The sequence below is a fragment of the Halyomorpha halys genome, unplaced genomic scaffold (genome assembly GCF_000696795.3).
Source record: "Halyomorpha halys isolate HHAL.00 unplaced genomic scaffold, Hhal_1.1 Scaffold1368.1, whole genome shotgun sequence".
NCBI lineage: Eukaryota > Metazoa > Arthropoda > Insecta > Hemiptera > Pentatomidae > Halyomorpha > Halyomorpha halys.
This window is the reverse complement of record NW_027109134.1, coordinates 68,375-85,729: the sequence shown is the minus strand read 5'-3', so window position 1 is coordinate 85,729 and position 17,355 is coordinate 68,375. Positions and strand designations below refer to the sequence as shown.

General features: G+C 27.6%; 1 protein-coding gene and 1 long non-coding RNA gene across 7 annotated transcripts in view; one reads left to right on the top strand and one right to left on the bottom strand.

The window, feature by feature from the left end:
• Positions 1–1,026: 1,026 nt before the first annotated feature.
• shd (cytochrome P450 family 24 subfamily A member shade) overlaps positions 1,027–17,355 on the bottom strand; it is a 57,505-nt gene continuing 41,176 nt past the window's right edge. The window contains exons 1-11 of one of the 2 annotated variants that reach the window (XM_014434429.2): positions 15,449–15,602; positions 14,446–14,573; positions 12,793–12,918; positions 12,483–12,681; positions 11,997–12,187; positions 11,549–11,744; positions 11,270–11,429; positions 8,292–8,455; positions 8,067–8,145; positions 3,031–3,222; positions 1,027–2,133 (exon numbers count right to left, since the gene is read on the bottom strand). In XM_014434429.2, coding sequence (XP_014289915.1) covers positions 2,026–2,133; positions 3,031–3,222; positions 8,067–8,145; positions 8,292–8,455; positions 11,270–11,429; positions 11,549–11,744; positions 11,997–12,187; positions 12,483–12,681; positions 12,793–12,918; positions 14,446–14,573; positions 15,449–15,474 — 1,569 coding nt within the window. In that variant the 5' untranslated portion in view covers positions 15,475–15,602 and the 3' untranslated portion in view covers positions 1,027–2,025. Of the gene's footprint in view, positions 2,134–3,030; positions 3,223–8,066; positions 8,146–8,291; positions 8,456–11,269; positions 11,430–11,548; positions 11,745–11,996; positions 12,188–12,482; positions 12,682–12,792; positions 12,919–14,445; positions 14,574–15,448; positions 15,603–17,355 lie in introns of those variants that run through there. The other variant, XM_014434430.3, reaches the window with a different exon arrangement.
• On the top strand, positions 4,832–14,570 carry LOC106689464 (uncharacterized). 5 transcript variants are annotated; one of them, XR_010843414.1, is made up of 5 exons: positions 4,832–5,108; positions 6,452–6,545; positions 8,072–8,164; positions 12,494–12,668; positions 14,436–14,567. It is a non-coding gene; the product is annotated as an uncharacterized lncRNA (long non-coding RNA). The 5 variants fall into 5 exon arrangements; XR_001344447.2 differs by lacking the exon at positions 12,494–12,668 and having other exon boundaries at positions 4,856–5,108; positions 14,436–14,570; XR_001344445.2 differs by lacking the exons at positions 12,494–12,668; positions 14,436–14,567 and adding an exon at positions 12,096–12,229 and having other exon boundaries at positions 4,856–5,108.

Here is a 17,355-nt window from a genome sequence, read left to right as displayed (position 1 = left end):
AGTTTTAAGAGGTTTGGATGGTAAATTAGAATTTTATTCTCTAGGAAAAGAAAGTTTCTCTAAAAGCTATTAGAATATTTTAAAAAATTCAGCTTTTTCAGACGGCTCTTAAACAATAACTAGTTGAAATAGAACTATACAATTTGGGATATAATCTTATCTGCATGAAAGGATAATGCATTCTAAATTTCATAAAAATCTGATAGATTGATATGGAATGACCCTCGATTGAAATAATACAAATAGGTATTTAAAGATTTCCATAAGACAGGAGGATCATATTTTCAGTTGCTGCTTGCACTCAGCGGTTTACATGAAACAGTTTCATGCCCAGTTGTTGGTTTAAAACAGAGTGTGCTGACAGAACAAAATATATCAAACCCACGGAATAATATTAAAAAGATAGTGATAAAATCAGTTACTGCAATGGGCGAGGTGGAAAACATTGTTGAAAAGAACAAAAGAAAAAAAGAAACATTTGTGATATAAGTTGGCTAAAGAAAAAAAATCATGTTAAAAGTACTGGGTTTATCATTAAAGATCATATAAAATATACAGCATATAATAAGATTGATCTCATGCATTTAGAGTTTGTTTGAATTTAATGGTTCAAAAATTACAATGATCGATCTGATTGGAGAAAATGAGTGGGCCATAAAAAAATTATGTAAAATCTATATATATGTATATGCCAGCTGCTGTTTGTGTTGCTCGCAGTAACTCACTTATGTTCACATAATGGCAGTAGCAGTACTACAGCTAATGTTCTAAGCTATTCACTCATTATCTTCACACTGTATAAATTTCCCTCAAAAAAACTTCTGAAAAAATAATCTCTAGTATCTGTTACTAAAGTGAACTCTACACAGATGAAAGAAGAGACCTAAGACATCTATAAGAAAAGGTTTAGAATCTGATACACATTAATAGTAGTCACATCAATTTCCATTTTATTTTTCTGAAAAAACATATTTTTTATCTATCAAAATAAACACTTAAAATTTATAGTGGATATTTTATAAAAATAATAAAAAAAAATTCTAGAATAGACACTATGTACATTATTTATAACTGTTGTATTTCTATTACTTATTATGCACTACTATTTTTAGATTTAAAAATAGAGATTGGAAAACAAAGTACATTTTCATTAATAGAACATTATTCTAAACATTTACTACTCACTAAAAATTTGTACTCTATCCATTAATTGGGAACATAGTAAAAAATATATGAAAAATATTCACAAACCCAGAAACATGATTAATGAAAAAAAATACACGAATACTTTGTATATTATCTATAGCTTATTAGGTGGGAAAATAAAAGTGAATATTTCATTTTACAGATAATTTGTAATTTAACATTGTGATAATTGTTCATTAGAAAGAAAGATTCCTTAAACAGTATTACTATAATAATAATAATAAAAATTCTTTAGAGGCAATAGTTGTTTTAAAATCATTTTTTTTTTTACATTTTAGACTTACATTTCATTCTTTTTATTATCAGGTGATAATGACTAATTTCATAAGTTAATTCAAAAATTAACATGTAAAGTTAAATTTATTAATTTTTTGAACATGCAAACTAAGTAATTTCTGGTCGTAAAAATCAGTTTAGAGTGTTAAATATGTTAAATAATCATAAATAATAAATAAATAAATTTAAAACAAATACAGTGTGATTTATTAAAGATACTTAATGAAACAAGAAATGATAATAAATACTAATTTGAATTTCTTAACTTACAGTCTTAAAAACAAAGTCCATTACCCTTACTAACAAATTAACAAAAATAAAAGCCTCAAGGGAATGGTTTCAGGTACACTTGATAACAAAAAGTAATCTAAAACAGCAAATAGATTCTACATAATTCAAACACAACAATATATACACGCACTTTTTGAACGCAATAGTCTATTTGAATAGAAAAAGGGTATGTAATTACCCTAATAATAAGAAAAAGACCCAAAAATGGGTTTATTTTAGTCAATTTTTGAAGGTAAGGAGGTGATGTGAAATTCAAGTCCTTTCTACGAACTTCAAGTTTGTAGGAGAGGAAGGAGCCATGAGAAATTCAAACTGGATCTCAAGCTCACCGGCACATTCTATCTTGAATTTTCTCACAATCTGAAAATAAATATTTCAATTATTCAATGAGATAAAAGATGTATATAGAAAGAAAAAATAAATATAGTCAAAATGAGCCTATAAAAAATCAGTAGTTGAATTTAAATATTTGTTCATATGATTTAGGGGGGATTAGGAGGAAGATATAAGATTATTGACTTATTATGTAGCTAATTATAATTCACTGATATGTATTTTTGTTTTATTGAAACTTGTAGGCACAATTTTATGATATTTTTATGAAATTAAAGTTTAAGAAGGCATTTCAACATCCCAATTAAATCAATCTCTTTGGAAGATAATTGCTTTATATATTGGTCATAATTATTGTTACTTAAGGGTTTGATGTATTTAAGCTGCTTTGTATTAATGAACATGGAGTAAGTATAATTATTGTATAATAAACCCGTTTATTAGGTTATCATTAAAGAATATTGGTTACTGCTAAAGCCGCGTTGAAAGTTTTTGGTATTGGAAACAATAGATGCCCCAAATATAAGATTTGTTTACCTCTGATTTTTAAAATTCTCAAACTTGTATGGAAGCTTGTCTTTCTACTCTAATTGTGTTCTAGTATATACAATAAAAATGAATTATTAACACAGGCTCCATCCAGCAGATCCGAATCTACCAGCTAATGATGCAATTATATTAAAACTGTGAAACCTAATTCTAACAAGTTTGTATGCTATATAAATTATTGAGTGAGATTGCTTAGTGAGCATAACACTCTGTTCACTTAAATATAAATAATCAAGTTAGCAACTCCAAAATAAATACACCTTAAGGCTGTAGCAGATAATTATAAACATTTATCTTACAACATTAAACTTTTTATTTCAAATTATTATTAGTGGTATTCATAAGGTTAATGTTAAAAATATTTTAATTTGTTACCTGTGCTAGAAGAACCTGTAGCTCTAGTTCAACAAATCTCTTGCCTGGACATAATCTACGCCCTGCTCCAAACGGAGCTACCAACCAGGGCATTTTCTCTTTTCCAAGCCATCTTTCAGGAATAAATTGATTGGCGTCAGAAAAATTTTCTTCCATCAATGATGCTTGCCAGGTATGACATAAAACCACACTCTGTAAAAATACACCAGCTTATTAAGGTAATGTATATATTTATATTTTGGTGTAAAGTGAGAATTTTATTAGCTATGCAAGAAATAATATTAAGAATATATAGAATTATAAATATTAGGAGTAAACTATGGATTTACAAAGCCTACTGCATGTATGTATATATCTTTATGTAAAACGATTAAATGTGACTGATGACTGCTAAGTCCAATGCGACACAATGTTTGCTGTTTTACACTAAACTTGGTGTGATAGTTTTCTTTTTTTAGTATAACTTATTAAATAAATTAATTAACTTCCCAATGGGAGATGTATGGTCCTCAAATTATGCAAAAAACTAACAAAAAGTGATAAGGTTTCCATTTGAATCAGAGACAAATATTTTTAAAATACTTGTAGAAACACTGTGAATTATTACATACTGATTTATTATGTAAAGTAAATATTTATATCAGTAAATAAGTACAAAAAAGGCTAGTGTACCTACTTGCACAACTTTTTCCACAGTGAGATCAAATACAAACATTGTTTATTGTAGGTATATAAAGTGCATAAGGAAATGGTGACATTCTCCCAGGTATATAATTTAAGTTCTGAGCTTGAACTCAATACTTTATATGTTTCATTTTTGTCAGTAATGTTATTATATGGATTAAAGTTTATTATGACAACATTATATTAAAACTTACAAATAATATACATATTTATACATTATGCTACGTAACCAAAGTATGATAAAAGTACATGATATTATTTATTAGAGGTTGTTTAATCAACTCTTATCAAGCTCCCGAGAACCCAAGCCCCAGGGATGCTGAGAGAACTCCCAGACAAAAAAAGAAGTCATATAAGAATTTATAATAAGGGACAATTTTATAATCATTTCATTTTATATTATAAGTAATAGCACTTAGGTAAAATTATTTCAAAGAACTGAAGCATATTAAATTGTAGAATTTTTTTTACTTGAATCCTTATATCAAAAGAAGAAAAAAAAAAAGAGGGCGATGAATAAATTGAATTCTTTACAGAAATAGTATTTATGTTTGTATTATCGAAGATGAACTCAACCAGTTCCTAATATTCCAAAAAGAAAATGAGGACACCAAATAAACCCCACCAGAGATTTCTTGAGCTGCTATTGAAATGCTTTGCACATTTCTGAATGTTAAAATATTGAATTTTTTCTTTAACAATTACTTCCTATAATATATCAGGATTTTCTTTTTTAAAGTGAGTAAAAAATTATTTAAGGCTTATTATCCAGCAAGGAAGATTAAATAATATTATTAATTAAAAAGAAAGATTGATAAATTTGTTTAATGTTTAATAGTATTGAATTTTTTATTACCACGGTATTCATTTAGTATACAAATGGGCCTCCCTCATAAAATTTCTGGATCACTACCGGTTCCAACACGAGTCAAAATTGTAATCAAACTGGTGGGATACTGAGTTTGAAACGGAAAAACTGTATCCTGTACGTAGTTTTGAATCGTGTTGGAACAATTCTTAGTACCAACAGAAATTTTGAAGAACCTTACGTTTACCTTCCTTTTTTCTGAAATGAGAATAATAATTGTAAATGCAGCTAGAGTTATGAACTAAAATTATTTATTTTTTTTTCCCCTCAAGATACTAGAGATCACAAATGTTAATTTTTCATATAAAATTCAATCTCTCTATATGAGCTTTCAATGCCACTTTTATAATTACATTTTCTACAAATATTCTTAAAGTCATCTGTGAAATTCTAAATCTTAGAACAGATTGCTATGGTACAATTATTTTTTACCAATTGAATGACTGGTGAAAAAAATGCCTTCTCATGAAGAATTCGCGAAGCACTTCAACGAAGCTACTTGCAGATTCCCGCGAAACTTTTTTTGGTTTGTGAGAGTTCTATTATATTTATTACAAAATGCATCGGATTAATTATTAATAACTGTAAATATTTAACGTATTACTTTCATTACATAAGGCGTTCGGTTGTAAAACATGGCAACTTAAAAATAAAAACTTTTACACTATTCGTATTCGAATATTTTAAAATATTCGTTAATTACAATGTCGTATTTAACCATAAGTAACTGACAGTAACTTAATATCAACATTATTCTCTTAGTAAAACAAAATTCTTAAAGATTTTTTCAACAATTCATTTAAAATACCAGTGACGCCGAAAACTTCGATTTATAAAAAACTTAGTTACCATGTTTTATGGTCAAACGCCTCATATTTTAATGTTAGATGTTTTTATTGAAAAATTTGAATTATGAAACTATAAAGATTTTGTTGATATTATGAGATTCTTATTTAATGTCAAATTATTTTATTTTATAACACCCTCAGTTGTAGTTATTTAAATTTTTTGAGGGAGTATAATTTGATAACTGTGACCTAATTAAATTAGTAGCAATGATATTGTTTGTTGAGGACCCTTCAGAATTAATAAGTAATAAATCATTGCTCTCTTAATAGTAAAATTGACTTTATTGTTTTTGTGGCTTCAAAAATGCTTTTACAAACATCTAGTATATGCATTTTTGAGCCTGATCACATAACAAAGTCAATTTACAAAATTTTAAATGCGTCATTATTGTTCCAACGTAGCGATATGTAAATTTTTTATTTAGTTATTTAAGTTTGTTATATTATATGGCATTATGAGAGCTTATAAAGAATGAAGAAGAATCTGGGTGTTTTCGAAAAAGTAGGTGCTGGACTTGACAAGATGTGGTAACGCAATAGAAAATAAAATAAAAGAGCAGTTATATGAATGTTTTATTCCTCTAAATGATCCAGAGTAAACATTTAACTTCTCATTTCAACAGATATCCTCCAGGATTCAGTTTTCTTTCTAGATTTTTCATTAAATTCTGCAATTTCTTTATCCTACGTTTCTGTGACATTGTAACAGTGTTTTTTTAAACTTTTGAATGAAGGTTTAGTTGCATTAATTGACTATTCAAAAGAAAATTCAAGTAACTACACTTGTGGGCTGAGATTTAAAAATCATGTAAAGTTTTGATGAACTGAGTAGTGGTAGAGTATGTTAGGTAGACATGTTGACGAAAAAAAAAAAAGATTGTAATTTAGAGAGTTTTTGATCGGAGTCCAACCTGGAATTTTGTCATATTTATTTTTCTACTTCTACACAAAATGATTTTTTAATCCATTTTTATACTGAAATTTTATCATCCTTAGTATTTATATATTATTATTTTTACAGGAGTGTAATGATTTTCTTTTTGGCCATAAGATGTTGCAGAGAGTTAAAAGGAGTAGAGATATTGCCATTTCACCGAGATTGCAAATGGTAGTGGGTAAGTATTAACTCCATTAATGGTTTAAACTATTTAATTATTATTCAAATGATCTTAAATATATGAGTAAAGTAATTATTTATGCTAAATTAATAGATCATTTTCCCTTAGATATTACTGGAAGATAGCAATAACATTTCCAAATTTCTGCAATCTAGACTTTATGGCATGTTCTTTTTTTGATATATCAATTAAATTTTTACCAAATTACTTAGATTTAGCAATGTAATATGAAAAAAAATGTATAAAATACAGTAAAACCCATTAAGTACTCAGCAAAAAATATCCAAATTTGCAATAAGGTAGTTAAAATATTCAAATATATGTTTTGCTGGTGTAAATTTTTATAAATTAAAGTACAAAAATAATTAAAATATAACATGAAAAACAAGAAACGGGAAAAATTACAGATGTGGTGAACCTTTTAAAAAACATTTTAGGAAGGACCTTCCAATATTGACAATATTATAAGAAAGTCACTAAAAATAATAATAATACAAGCTGAAATGAACATGCAAAAAATGAAAGGCTCTCTGAAAACTGTGATGCTGAAGAAAATACTTTAATTTAAAAACAGTTAATTTTAATTTCGCCTTTTTTTAAATGTATATATAACATTTTTGTTATACAATTTATTACCATAGATGATCAATTACATCAATTTTTTTACTTAAGAAATCAGAATGGCTTTTGTTTTTATTTAGAAATGAAGTTTAAAAAATATGCATATTTATAAGATCTTGTATGAATATATATAATCTTGTGTTAGAGATAGACTTCAAGACTATAAAATTCTTTTGTTATAAAACAATATCTTTATTGATGAAAAACTCAAATTAAATAATACATTATATCTTAAACTATACGTACCTATAAAACAAAATCAGTTTTTATAGTCTTTAGTTCACTGAAACACTCATACAATCATAAATCATTAAAAACCACATCAGAGGTTATTTTTTTTATAAAACCATGTGTTATTTTTACTTAATCATTATTTAAAGGTGAGGATGGGTGAGCCTGAAGCTAAGCTTCTTTACATATATACAGAGTAATTTTAACTCATGCTATAAAAAAAGATTTATTAGTCCAAAACCAACTCAATCCAAAATATTAATTTAAATTTGAGGTAACTCGAAAATACAACATTGAAAATATGCCTTGAATGCTTGGAGACCTACCTCTTTTGCAACAGCATTTAATAAAAAAAATCCAAACAATTACAATAATATAGAGGTGAAAATAGTTGACCGAGAAGACGGTCAGGGGTGCGGTGAGGAGAAAAAAAAAAACAAAATAAAAGAATTATTTATGCACAAATAAATAATTGTTTTGTTTATTTGTGTTTTTTTCTCCTCACTGTACCCCTGACCGTCTTCTCCTCTCATTCCAATAGTACCTGGAAAATGTTTTTGGAATCTCCTGTAAAAGTTTTGAAAATGGATTGAGCTGGTTTTGAAACTAATTACCTTTTGTATAAACCATAAATGTTATTATTACGTAATAAATAGTAATTCTTACTCCAGATGGTAAGTGAAATCCATTGAGCTCCATATCAGTTTCAAGAATTCTTGCTAGACACGGTGCTGTTGGAAGCATCCTGGAAAATTCAGTTGGTTGTGAGTGAAGAATAATATTTTTAAAATTAATTATTACTATAAAGAGTTATTGAAAATGATTATAGTAACATTTTAAATGTAAAGGTGTTTTTTTTGTTATTGTTTCATTTAATAACTATTTAATTACCTGTAAGATTCAGTAATGCAAGCTTTTAAGTAATTGGCTTTCCCCAGTGCTTGTAGGGTTAGTTCTTTTCCAGATGTCAAGGAATGGATTTCTTCTACTAACTTCTCTTGGCATTCTGGGTTTTTAGCCATCAAATACAAAAGGAAAACAAGTGTGTTTCCCAGCTAAAACAAAGATGAAACACATGAAAACAATTTTTTTTGACAAGATATTAAGCATAATTTGTACATAAAAGTTTCATTGTTTGTTTAAATATATTAATACTAGTTTAAATGATCTATATTATAAAATAATAAAGTAACGTTACGTATCATTGATAAATTGACAACAGAAAAAAATAAATTGCTTTAGAGCTTCCTGTGATTTCTTAATATTCGGTACATAATGTGGGAATATAACTAATACAGATTGTTATATAAGTTAGTATTTTATAATTAAACCGCAATTAAACTCGATAGGCAGAAAAATTATATTTATTTTAATGTATTTGAATAGTTTTACTGAATTTTTTAATCACACCATGAAATAATCATTTTAGAGTATAGACTAGATTTCTGAGTAAATCAAATTGTTTTTTTTACGTGTTTCATTGCATGAGGGTAATATTTTCATTAATCTATGAAAATAATTTCTCTCTCTATTCTATAATTTGTTATTATTAATTTAACAGTTCAGTTTAGAATCAAGCATGACATAAATCTAATGTTTCATTTATTTTACTTTTATAGCAGTTAAATAATCAAAATAAAATAAATGTAAAAATGTATCAATTGGCTGTAATTATATTTTCTAGAAAGTATTAGATTGCCAATGCCAAATGATTTGAAAATTATTCCTATTTGATACCTCTTCTTTTACATATATTTTTTATTTTTGTAATGAGCCACTGGACAAATATAATGAGAGATGTAGTTTCAAAATCAGTAGAATAATTAATTAAAGAACAAATAATTTTTTGTGGAAAAATGTATCTAACAAAAAATTTAATGCTTTCAATTAATGACATGGTGGTGGCATTAATATAAAATTATTTAAAAGTTATACTTTGATGGGAGTGAAGTAACTGAATATATAAAGCTCTTGGTTCAAGTCAGGCCGTGGCCAGAGTATTAATTTTGTGTTATATCAGTTGAGGATTACCTCCTGGGCCTAACCCATCCTCTTTAAAAGGGTTATCTGGCCCTTTATTAGGTTGTGGAATAAACCTGATAATTTAGCATTGTACAACAAAGGAATGAATCTTCACTAAAAGACCCTTCATGATTTGTAACAGTTGTTTTTTCTGTTTCTTTGGTGCTTTAACTACTGAGAGAGCTAAACTCCATTTTAGTATTACTTATTAGTTATATAGAAAATGACTACTCAATGATTGATGGCAAACTAAAAAAAAAAATTGGTCGCTGTTATATGTGTGAACTTCTCTGATTATTTTAATAATAATACTTTATTTATTCTGGGATGAGTCCCTTCAGAATAATACAGAAAGATAGACAAATATGGGCTGAGGATTCTCAGAGATATATATACAAAAATATAAAGTAAATAAATAGTTATTATAAAAAAGAATTATAAGTTACTAACATTAATCAGTTAATAATAAAAAAAAAAAATGAAAAAAAAACATGATGTAAAAATAATTAAGAACAATATAATAATATACATATTTACAATTATTTCTATTTACAATTTTATGGGGTCTGAACGGAATGATTGAACAGGCGGGATTTAAAGGTAGGGAGGGTATTAGAGCGACAGATATTGGAACGGATGGAGTTCCATCGGAATGAGGATTGGATAATGGACGATCTATCGAAAGCAGCGTTTCGGTGGGCCCTTAAGTATAAATCTGATGACCGGGAACAGGCATTGCAGGAATGAACAGAGGATTTGAATAGAAGGAGCTCGGAGATGTATGAAGGATGGCGGGATTGGATGACATGGAAGATGAAGGATGCTAGGAAATACTTACGATGGTAGAAAGGATAAAGCCACATCAACTCTGCATAAAAATGGGAAACAAAGGCGTCCCTTGGGAACTTGAACATGAATAGTACACAGCAATTTATCAAACATTTTAATTTCGCCTCGAGATCCCCAGAGACGCCCCCATATACCATTATACAGCAATAGTCAAAGTGGGGAAAGAGTAAATAAGTGACTAGGAGCATACGGGTTTCAAATGGAAATAGCTGACGAAGGTAATTTAGATGTTTTAAAGTGGAAAAGGTATGGCAGGATATATTGGATACATGGTTTTTCCAGGAAAGCGTTTGATCAAAGGTTATTCCCAGGTTTTTGATGGTGGGGTAAAATTTGATGGGATTATCATTTAGGAAGAGAGTTGGCATATAAGGAATAGTTTATATATATTTGTTTTATTGTGTATATTATTTTATGTAAAAATATTTTGGGGATAAAACAACTAAAATTAGTTTCTGTGATTTCTTTAATTACTGCTATCATGAATAGGAACAATTTATGTGTTTTTAGGGGTTTTATCAAATTAAATGTAACTTGGTGAAACGATAAAAGGGTAAGAGAACTATAAGATAATACATAAAAAAAAAGAAGTTAAAATTGGAATTTTTTGAGAAGGAATGGTTCATGGTGGGAATTTATTTGCATACCATAACGAAAAGGTTAAATAGAAACTTTTAGTATGTTTTGAGTTAATTTAATATTAGTTTTAGGTAATTTGATAATCTATAGCACTGTTCAGGAACATTTTTTTTTATATATCAGAGGTGCAGGCTACAATAATGTTCTTTTTTAATTCACCACTTTCAACTCAAATGGATTTTAATGATTTCTAAGTGGGATCTTAAAAATATTTATTTTTATCAGTTATCTTATTTATTTCACAAACGGTGAAAATAAATAATTATAAAGTATTAAAAGGTATATAAAACTGAAGAAATTACAAAGTTTTTACACATTACATTTCACAATATAAAATACTAATAGATAAATTTACTAACCGTTTTGATACCAGCTGCAATGAAATCAATTATTCCTGCCTTTTTTTCTCTTATGTCAAGACCTGGATTATTGAGAATCGATAAGAAGACACTGGGACTATCTTCTAAGTAGCTATCATTTTCTTGATTTTCAGCATTCTCGACCATTTCTGAGATCACGCTGTTCAACAAAAGTACCAAGTAATTTTTTAATAAATAAAGGACATCTCTAATAATGAAATACAATAACTTTTACTTATAATTCAACTTAGGTGTGAAAAACAAGCAAAATAAACATACTCATAGATGATTTCTTCTGCTTTGACAAATCGTTTATAGGCTTCAGTAGGATAAAGTTTCCAAAAAGGGAGTCCAAAATAAGTGTCTCTTGATGCACAAAACTGCTCCTTAACAGCATTAGCTAATCGCAGTGACACTTCATTTGCTTCATCTTCAAGAACTCCTAACCTCTTTCCAAGAATCAAACAGCAAGTACCTTTGGAAATAAATGACACTTACTTTTAATTCAATTGCTATTACATTATTTTATAATTGATAGAAATAATAAGAATAACTTCCAAGCTAAAAAGTATTTTGTATTTTATAGTTTGTATAAAGTTTGCCCGTAGAGAGCTTGTTTGCAGTGATTTTCCACTCAGTACAAATCTATTTTAACTTTTATATATTCAGTTGTATATTTAAACAGATTTTTTTTTTAATACAAACGACTTGAAAATATTTAACTTACTTTCTAATCCCATTCTGCAGGCCAGGTCATCAAAGTGTTCTACTATCCCATTGGCATGTTTTGAAACTTGGAGTAATCGGATAAAATCTTCCGTTACAGATAACAACTCTGGAAAGAATGATGACATTGTCTTAGCCGAAGTTAGCTCAGGTGTTAAATGACTTCTTAGAGAGTGCCATGTTTCCCCCTGTCTGGAAAAATAATTTTTTCAAATTATATTTTATTGTATATCATATGAGCATTTGTAAAAAGTAATGATAACACATTAGTATGTTTGCAGTCTGAACTTCTAATAAGATATCAATGATAAACTTAGGAAATATTTTTTATAAGAACTATGCATCCTAAAAAAGACTATCTTAGACATAATCTTTTGATTGTAGTTCTTGTTAAGGATAAAATTTAACATAAAATACGAAAATTATTTAAATTATGAATTCTTTTCTATCTCATAAAAAACAAAATGATTTAATTTGTTATGCTTACTCATTGATTAGGCCAAGAGATGGATATCTGTCAGGCCTCGATGCCCTATAATGTGCAGTTACTTCAGTTGGAGGTCGTAGTGGGTATTTACTTGGTTGCCTGAGTACCTTTTCAATTTCATTTTTGCCAAAGATGTTAATGACTGGAATGTTCCATAAAGCTTCTTCTTTCACTATTGGGCCAAAGGTACGGCATAAATCTGAAAACATTAAAAATAGTTGTAGTAGTTGATCGATCACTCCTAAATATTTTAGTGGGAACTAATTGATGAATAATTTGCTAATTACATAAAATTATTTTGTTTATTTACCCTTATGAGCTTCATGAATCTTCTCAAGAGTGTATTTTGTGTAATAAATCCAACGAGTACCAATCACTGGGAACTGTTGAGGCCCAGGAATATCCTTTACTGTTAGTATCTTCCTTTTTGGAGAAACTAAAAAAAAAAATATGATTAATAGGTTTCTATTATAAGTTTTATTATAAGTTCTATTTTTATATTATAAGTATTGTGCAGACATACACCATTATAAGAATTAATAGGCTTAAATTTCAAATCCAAAAAGAAATTATAATACTTAAATTTAAAGAAAATAAATATTGTTACTTTAAAACAGAAATGTAATTTAAAAAATGAATATTTTTTTTTTTACTATGAATCTCTGAGAACAAATTTTTTTAATATTTTCTCATTTATTAATGTCATATATAACTATAAATATGTAACATTATATATATTATTTACTTCTAGTTTCTTTATTCTCTGTCAGCACACAATCCTAATTTATATTTACTTGGTGATCTTAGGAAATCAGTTTCATACCATTTCCTTAGCTAACATCAAAATTTTACATACTATAATTGTTTACGCCTGTATTTGACACACAAATTCTTAATGTATCTTTTGATTATTCTATTTATTAACAAAGGACAAACAAAAAACTTATAAAGGGGAAACACTCTTGGGGATAAAATGCTTTATGAAGGTAGAAAAAGGGAAAATATACCGGTTTACATCATAATGTATGATGTTTAGCTATTTCTTTTCTTTTTTCTTCTCAATCAGTAAATATTTTATTGTTAAATCAAATATCATAAAAGTAATGAGGGATGAACTTGAGTTAAATTGAAATCAACAACTATATTACAAACAATATACGGGATGTTATGTCGCAATAATTATAATATTTGTAATTATATAATTAGTATATTGTGAATTATTATAATTATAATAGTTATAATAATTATAATGTCATGACGCAATAATTGATTTGTAGTTTTTTCTTTATTTAAACATCGTGAAAATAATGAGGAAATAATTTGATTTAAATTAAAACCAAATTAAATATATTAATAATGGAGCTAAACAAAGTTTGACAATTAAAAATAACTGTGAGGTTAGAAATTGGCAGATTGAACGTAGAAATGACATTTGCGTAGCTAGTTGCTGTGTTATCATATCTACGACTGGCCTGTTTTTATTAATAAAAATAAAAATAGAAAAACATATCTTCACTCAATAAATATTTCAAACCAGGAAAAAAAAATTAATTCTTTTTAGTAAACATCTATTTATAATTCGAATTTTTCTACTCCATTGAAAATCAACAAAAAAAAATATTTATATTCAGATTTTATGTAATAGTTTCTTTCCGGAAACTTGCTAACCTGAATCTATTGACTAAATTTGTTATCATGTTTTTAATAAGTATGTCAGGAAGGATGGTTCAGGGTGCCATCTGGGTCCGCATATTTTTCCCTGCTCACATAATACATTATTTATGTTAAGACTGTTCTTCGTATCTTAGCTATGTCCATGTTTCTTACCAGGGGGTTAGAACATTTGAATACAATGTTATAAAACTGAACAAATAGTTAAATAATTTTTTTTTTTAATGAATCTTAAGTAAATTTCGAAATGATTCAGATACTAAGATTTTTTATTTTTTTCAGCTTTACTTACTTGGTTTAGTGAAGTATTTAGTCTTTCCTATCTTGAGGATAGGCTTCAACTCCTTTACCAGTAGTACGATGACGAACAGGAACAAGGCTGCTAAATTCGGAATATTCCATTCCAACGGTGGCTGCATTCTATAAAATAAAAAAAAATAGATTATTATTTTTATAAATTATCTTCAGTTGTTTACATAATTGGAGGATTTGAGGCTTTGGTGTTGTTTTTAGTCATCATAGACATTAATAACTTCCTCTCATGCATTTATGAATCTGAATATAAGTGATCCTCTGCTTGTTGATTTAACATAATGCATCGAGAAAACAATTGAAATTATATTTTTATCATCAAGGACATATATTCGGCTCCATACCCGAAAATTAATCCTGTATACGCTATGCTGTGATTCTATTGGCTAATTCGAGATTCGGTATTTTTCTTTTCTATGTGGTTGAACAGACATATTAAAAAAAATAATAATAGATTTACAAATCGTATTGATTAGTCTCTTGTCCTCCAAAAAATTCTGGTCGTTTATTAAAAGTATATATGATTATAAAAAATCATAAATTAGTTATTAAATACCTCTTCTATAATTCTATAAGAGGAACTTTAAATTAAAAATATTTGCTTCTTTTGAGGAAATTATTATATATTCTCCTATAATTAATTGTGCATTCCAATAGATATTAATTTCAATGATTTTTATGATATAATTTAATACTAAACAGTATATTAAGGTCTCTTAAAAGTCTTTATTAATTTTTTTTAAACATTTTTTTTTACCATGCTTTGTCTCACGTTGGGTGAGTAGGAAAATAATTACTTAATTCAGTTTTTATTATTAGCAATTAAAAAACAAATAACACTATGATCGCCCAAAACGTGGTATGATATCGACGCAAATATATTATCATCTTGAAGTAGGCTTTATATGCTGATGTAATCAAAATGTGTAAGTCGAAGAAAATATAGTTTTCGATTTTCCTCGTTTGTTAAAATTGAAACTTACGCTTGTTCGATATTTTTCCTTGTCATTTAATAACAAATAACATTCACGATCACTTCACAACGAATATCATCACAAAGGAGATATCTCGTCATAGCTAACTTCTTTCTTCGCGATAGACAGACCTCTAACTAGTAACTAAGTGAAAAATATAAACAATGCCAAGATCTGCTTAATTCTCTCTGCTTGTTTACTAACCGGTTCAGATTTAGGCATTACGGTATCTTTAAAAGTAATAATATTTTACGCAATATTCATATATTCATAACAAATAATACAATTTGTATTTGTATGAATATTTATTCATAGTGACCTTCAATGGTTAACCATTTTCAACTAGGTTTCATCCCCTAGGTGAAAGGTAGCATAGACTGATGGGAGTAATACAATAATCTGAATTACTAAGTAACTTGCTTCGGTATGACTTTTTCTAGGTGATAACCACAGGCGAATTTACCGCCATTTTCGACAATAATGTATTCCCTGACGACGAACCACGAATACGCGGGATCGATTCCATGGACCACTTGATATATTTTTCTATGTGTTAGATCTAACTGGAGGTTCTCAATGGCTAATGGGGATAATTGAGTAGATATTTGGTTTAAGTTTAGCGGAAATTAAGGTTTTAAGAATTAGTATTAGATTACCATCCCGTATCTCTAAGAGCTACAATTGAAGGTAGCAATTAATTGGTCCTGCCTCTGTTTGTAGGTTTTCTTAACATTAAATATGAGATTATGAGAAATATAAGTAAATATGAGATTAATGTTTTCTCATATTTCATTCACGTATGTGCAAAGCTGAAGCTGTTAGGTTTGATAAAGTAAGAATCATTTAAAAGATAATCAACACTTAACCAATGGGTAAACCAGAGAGTAGTCCAACACATAGATGTGAGGAATGTTTCGTCTGAAGAAATATGGATTTGGACCGTACACAGGGTTTTAAGTTAGAAGAAAGTTAAAAACAGAATAAAATTAAGTAAAAATGTTTTAAGGCAAAGCTATGTATATATTGATTTATGTATTAAATTACAAATTATATTCACTAGAAAAAACAAATAAAAATGTATTACATTTCTTTTTAGTATATGGGATTTAGTTAATATTTAATGACTAAAATGTAGAAATTAAAATAATTGTTTGTCTTTCCAAAGGAAAAATTTTTCGAATTTTTTAATATTTCATTTTTTTTTTAAAGCATTTAATAGTTAAGCAAACCAATGACTTTAGAAAAAAAACATAACAACGACGGAAAGACATTCCTTAAAATATGCTTTATTTAAACTTAAAGAACCTAAATTTATTATGAAATAGTAGTAATAAAAAATATAATTATTTTTCATTAATTTCAATTATTAGATTGTAGGTGAGACAGGTAATTTTTCTGTTTATGTGGTCTTGTATTATACACAAGATAGTGTACATTTATTTACCATTCACATAGAAAAGACATATTTGATGTTAGTTATATTTTTCATTTAATATGTATAAAACTAATACTTCAGTAAGACAGAAAAATATATTATATATACTGAATTTGTTTTGGAGGATCGGTGAAGAATCATGTCTGGTATTCTAAAATATATATCAAATCTCTTAACAGGAATGTTTACGTATTTATCAAGTTGTAGCAATATTAACCTTTTCGATAAGTATGTTTTAGAAATTAAATACCCTTATTACAACTCTTGTTTTTCTGCTAAAATGTCGACCTATATTGGCGGATTTACAACTGGAGAGATCTTTGGTTCTCTTGGTAGTGCCGTAATTACGGCAACAAGGGTGATGCGAAATATTTTAATAATTTAAATTAAACACTAAAATAATAAATAATGAAAACACTGATACAATTAATATTTTTTTTTTAATTATTGGTTTTAATGTTTCCATTTTATGGACTTTTCT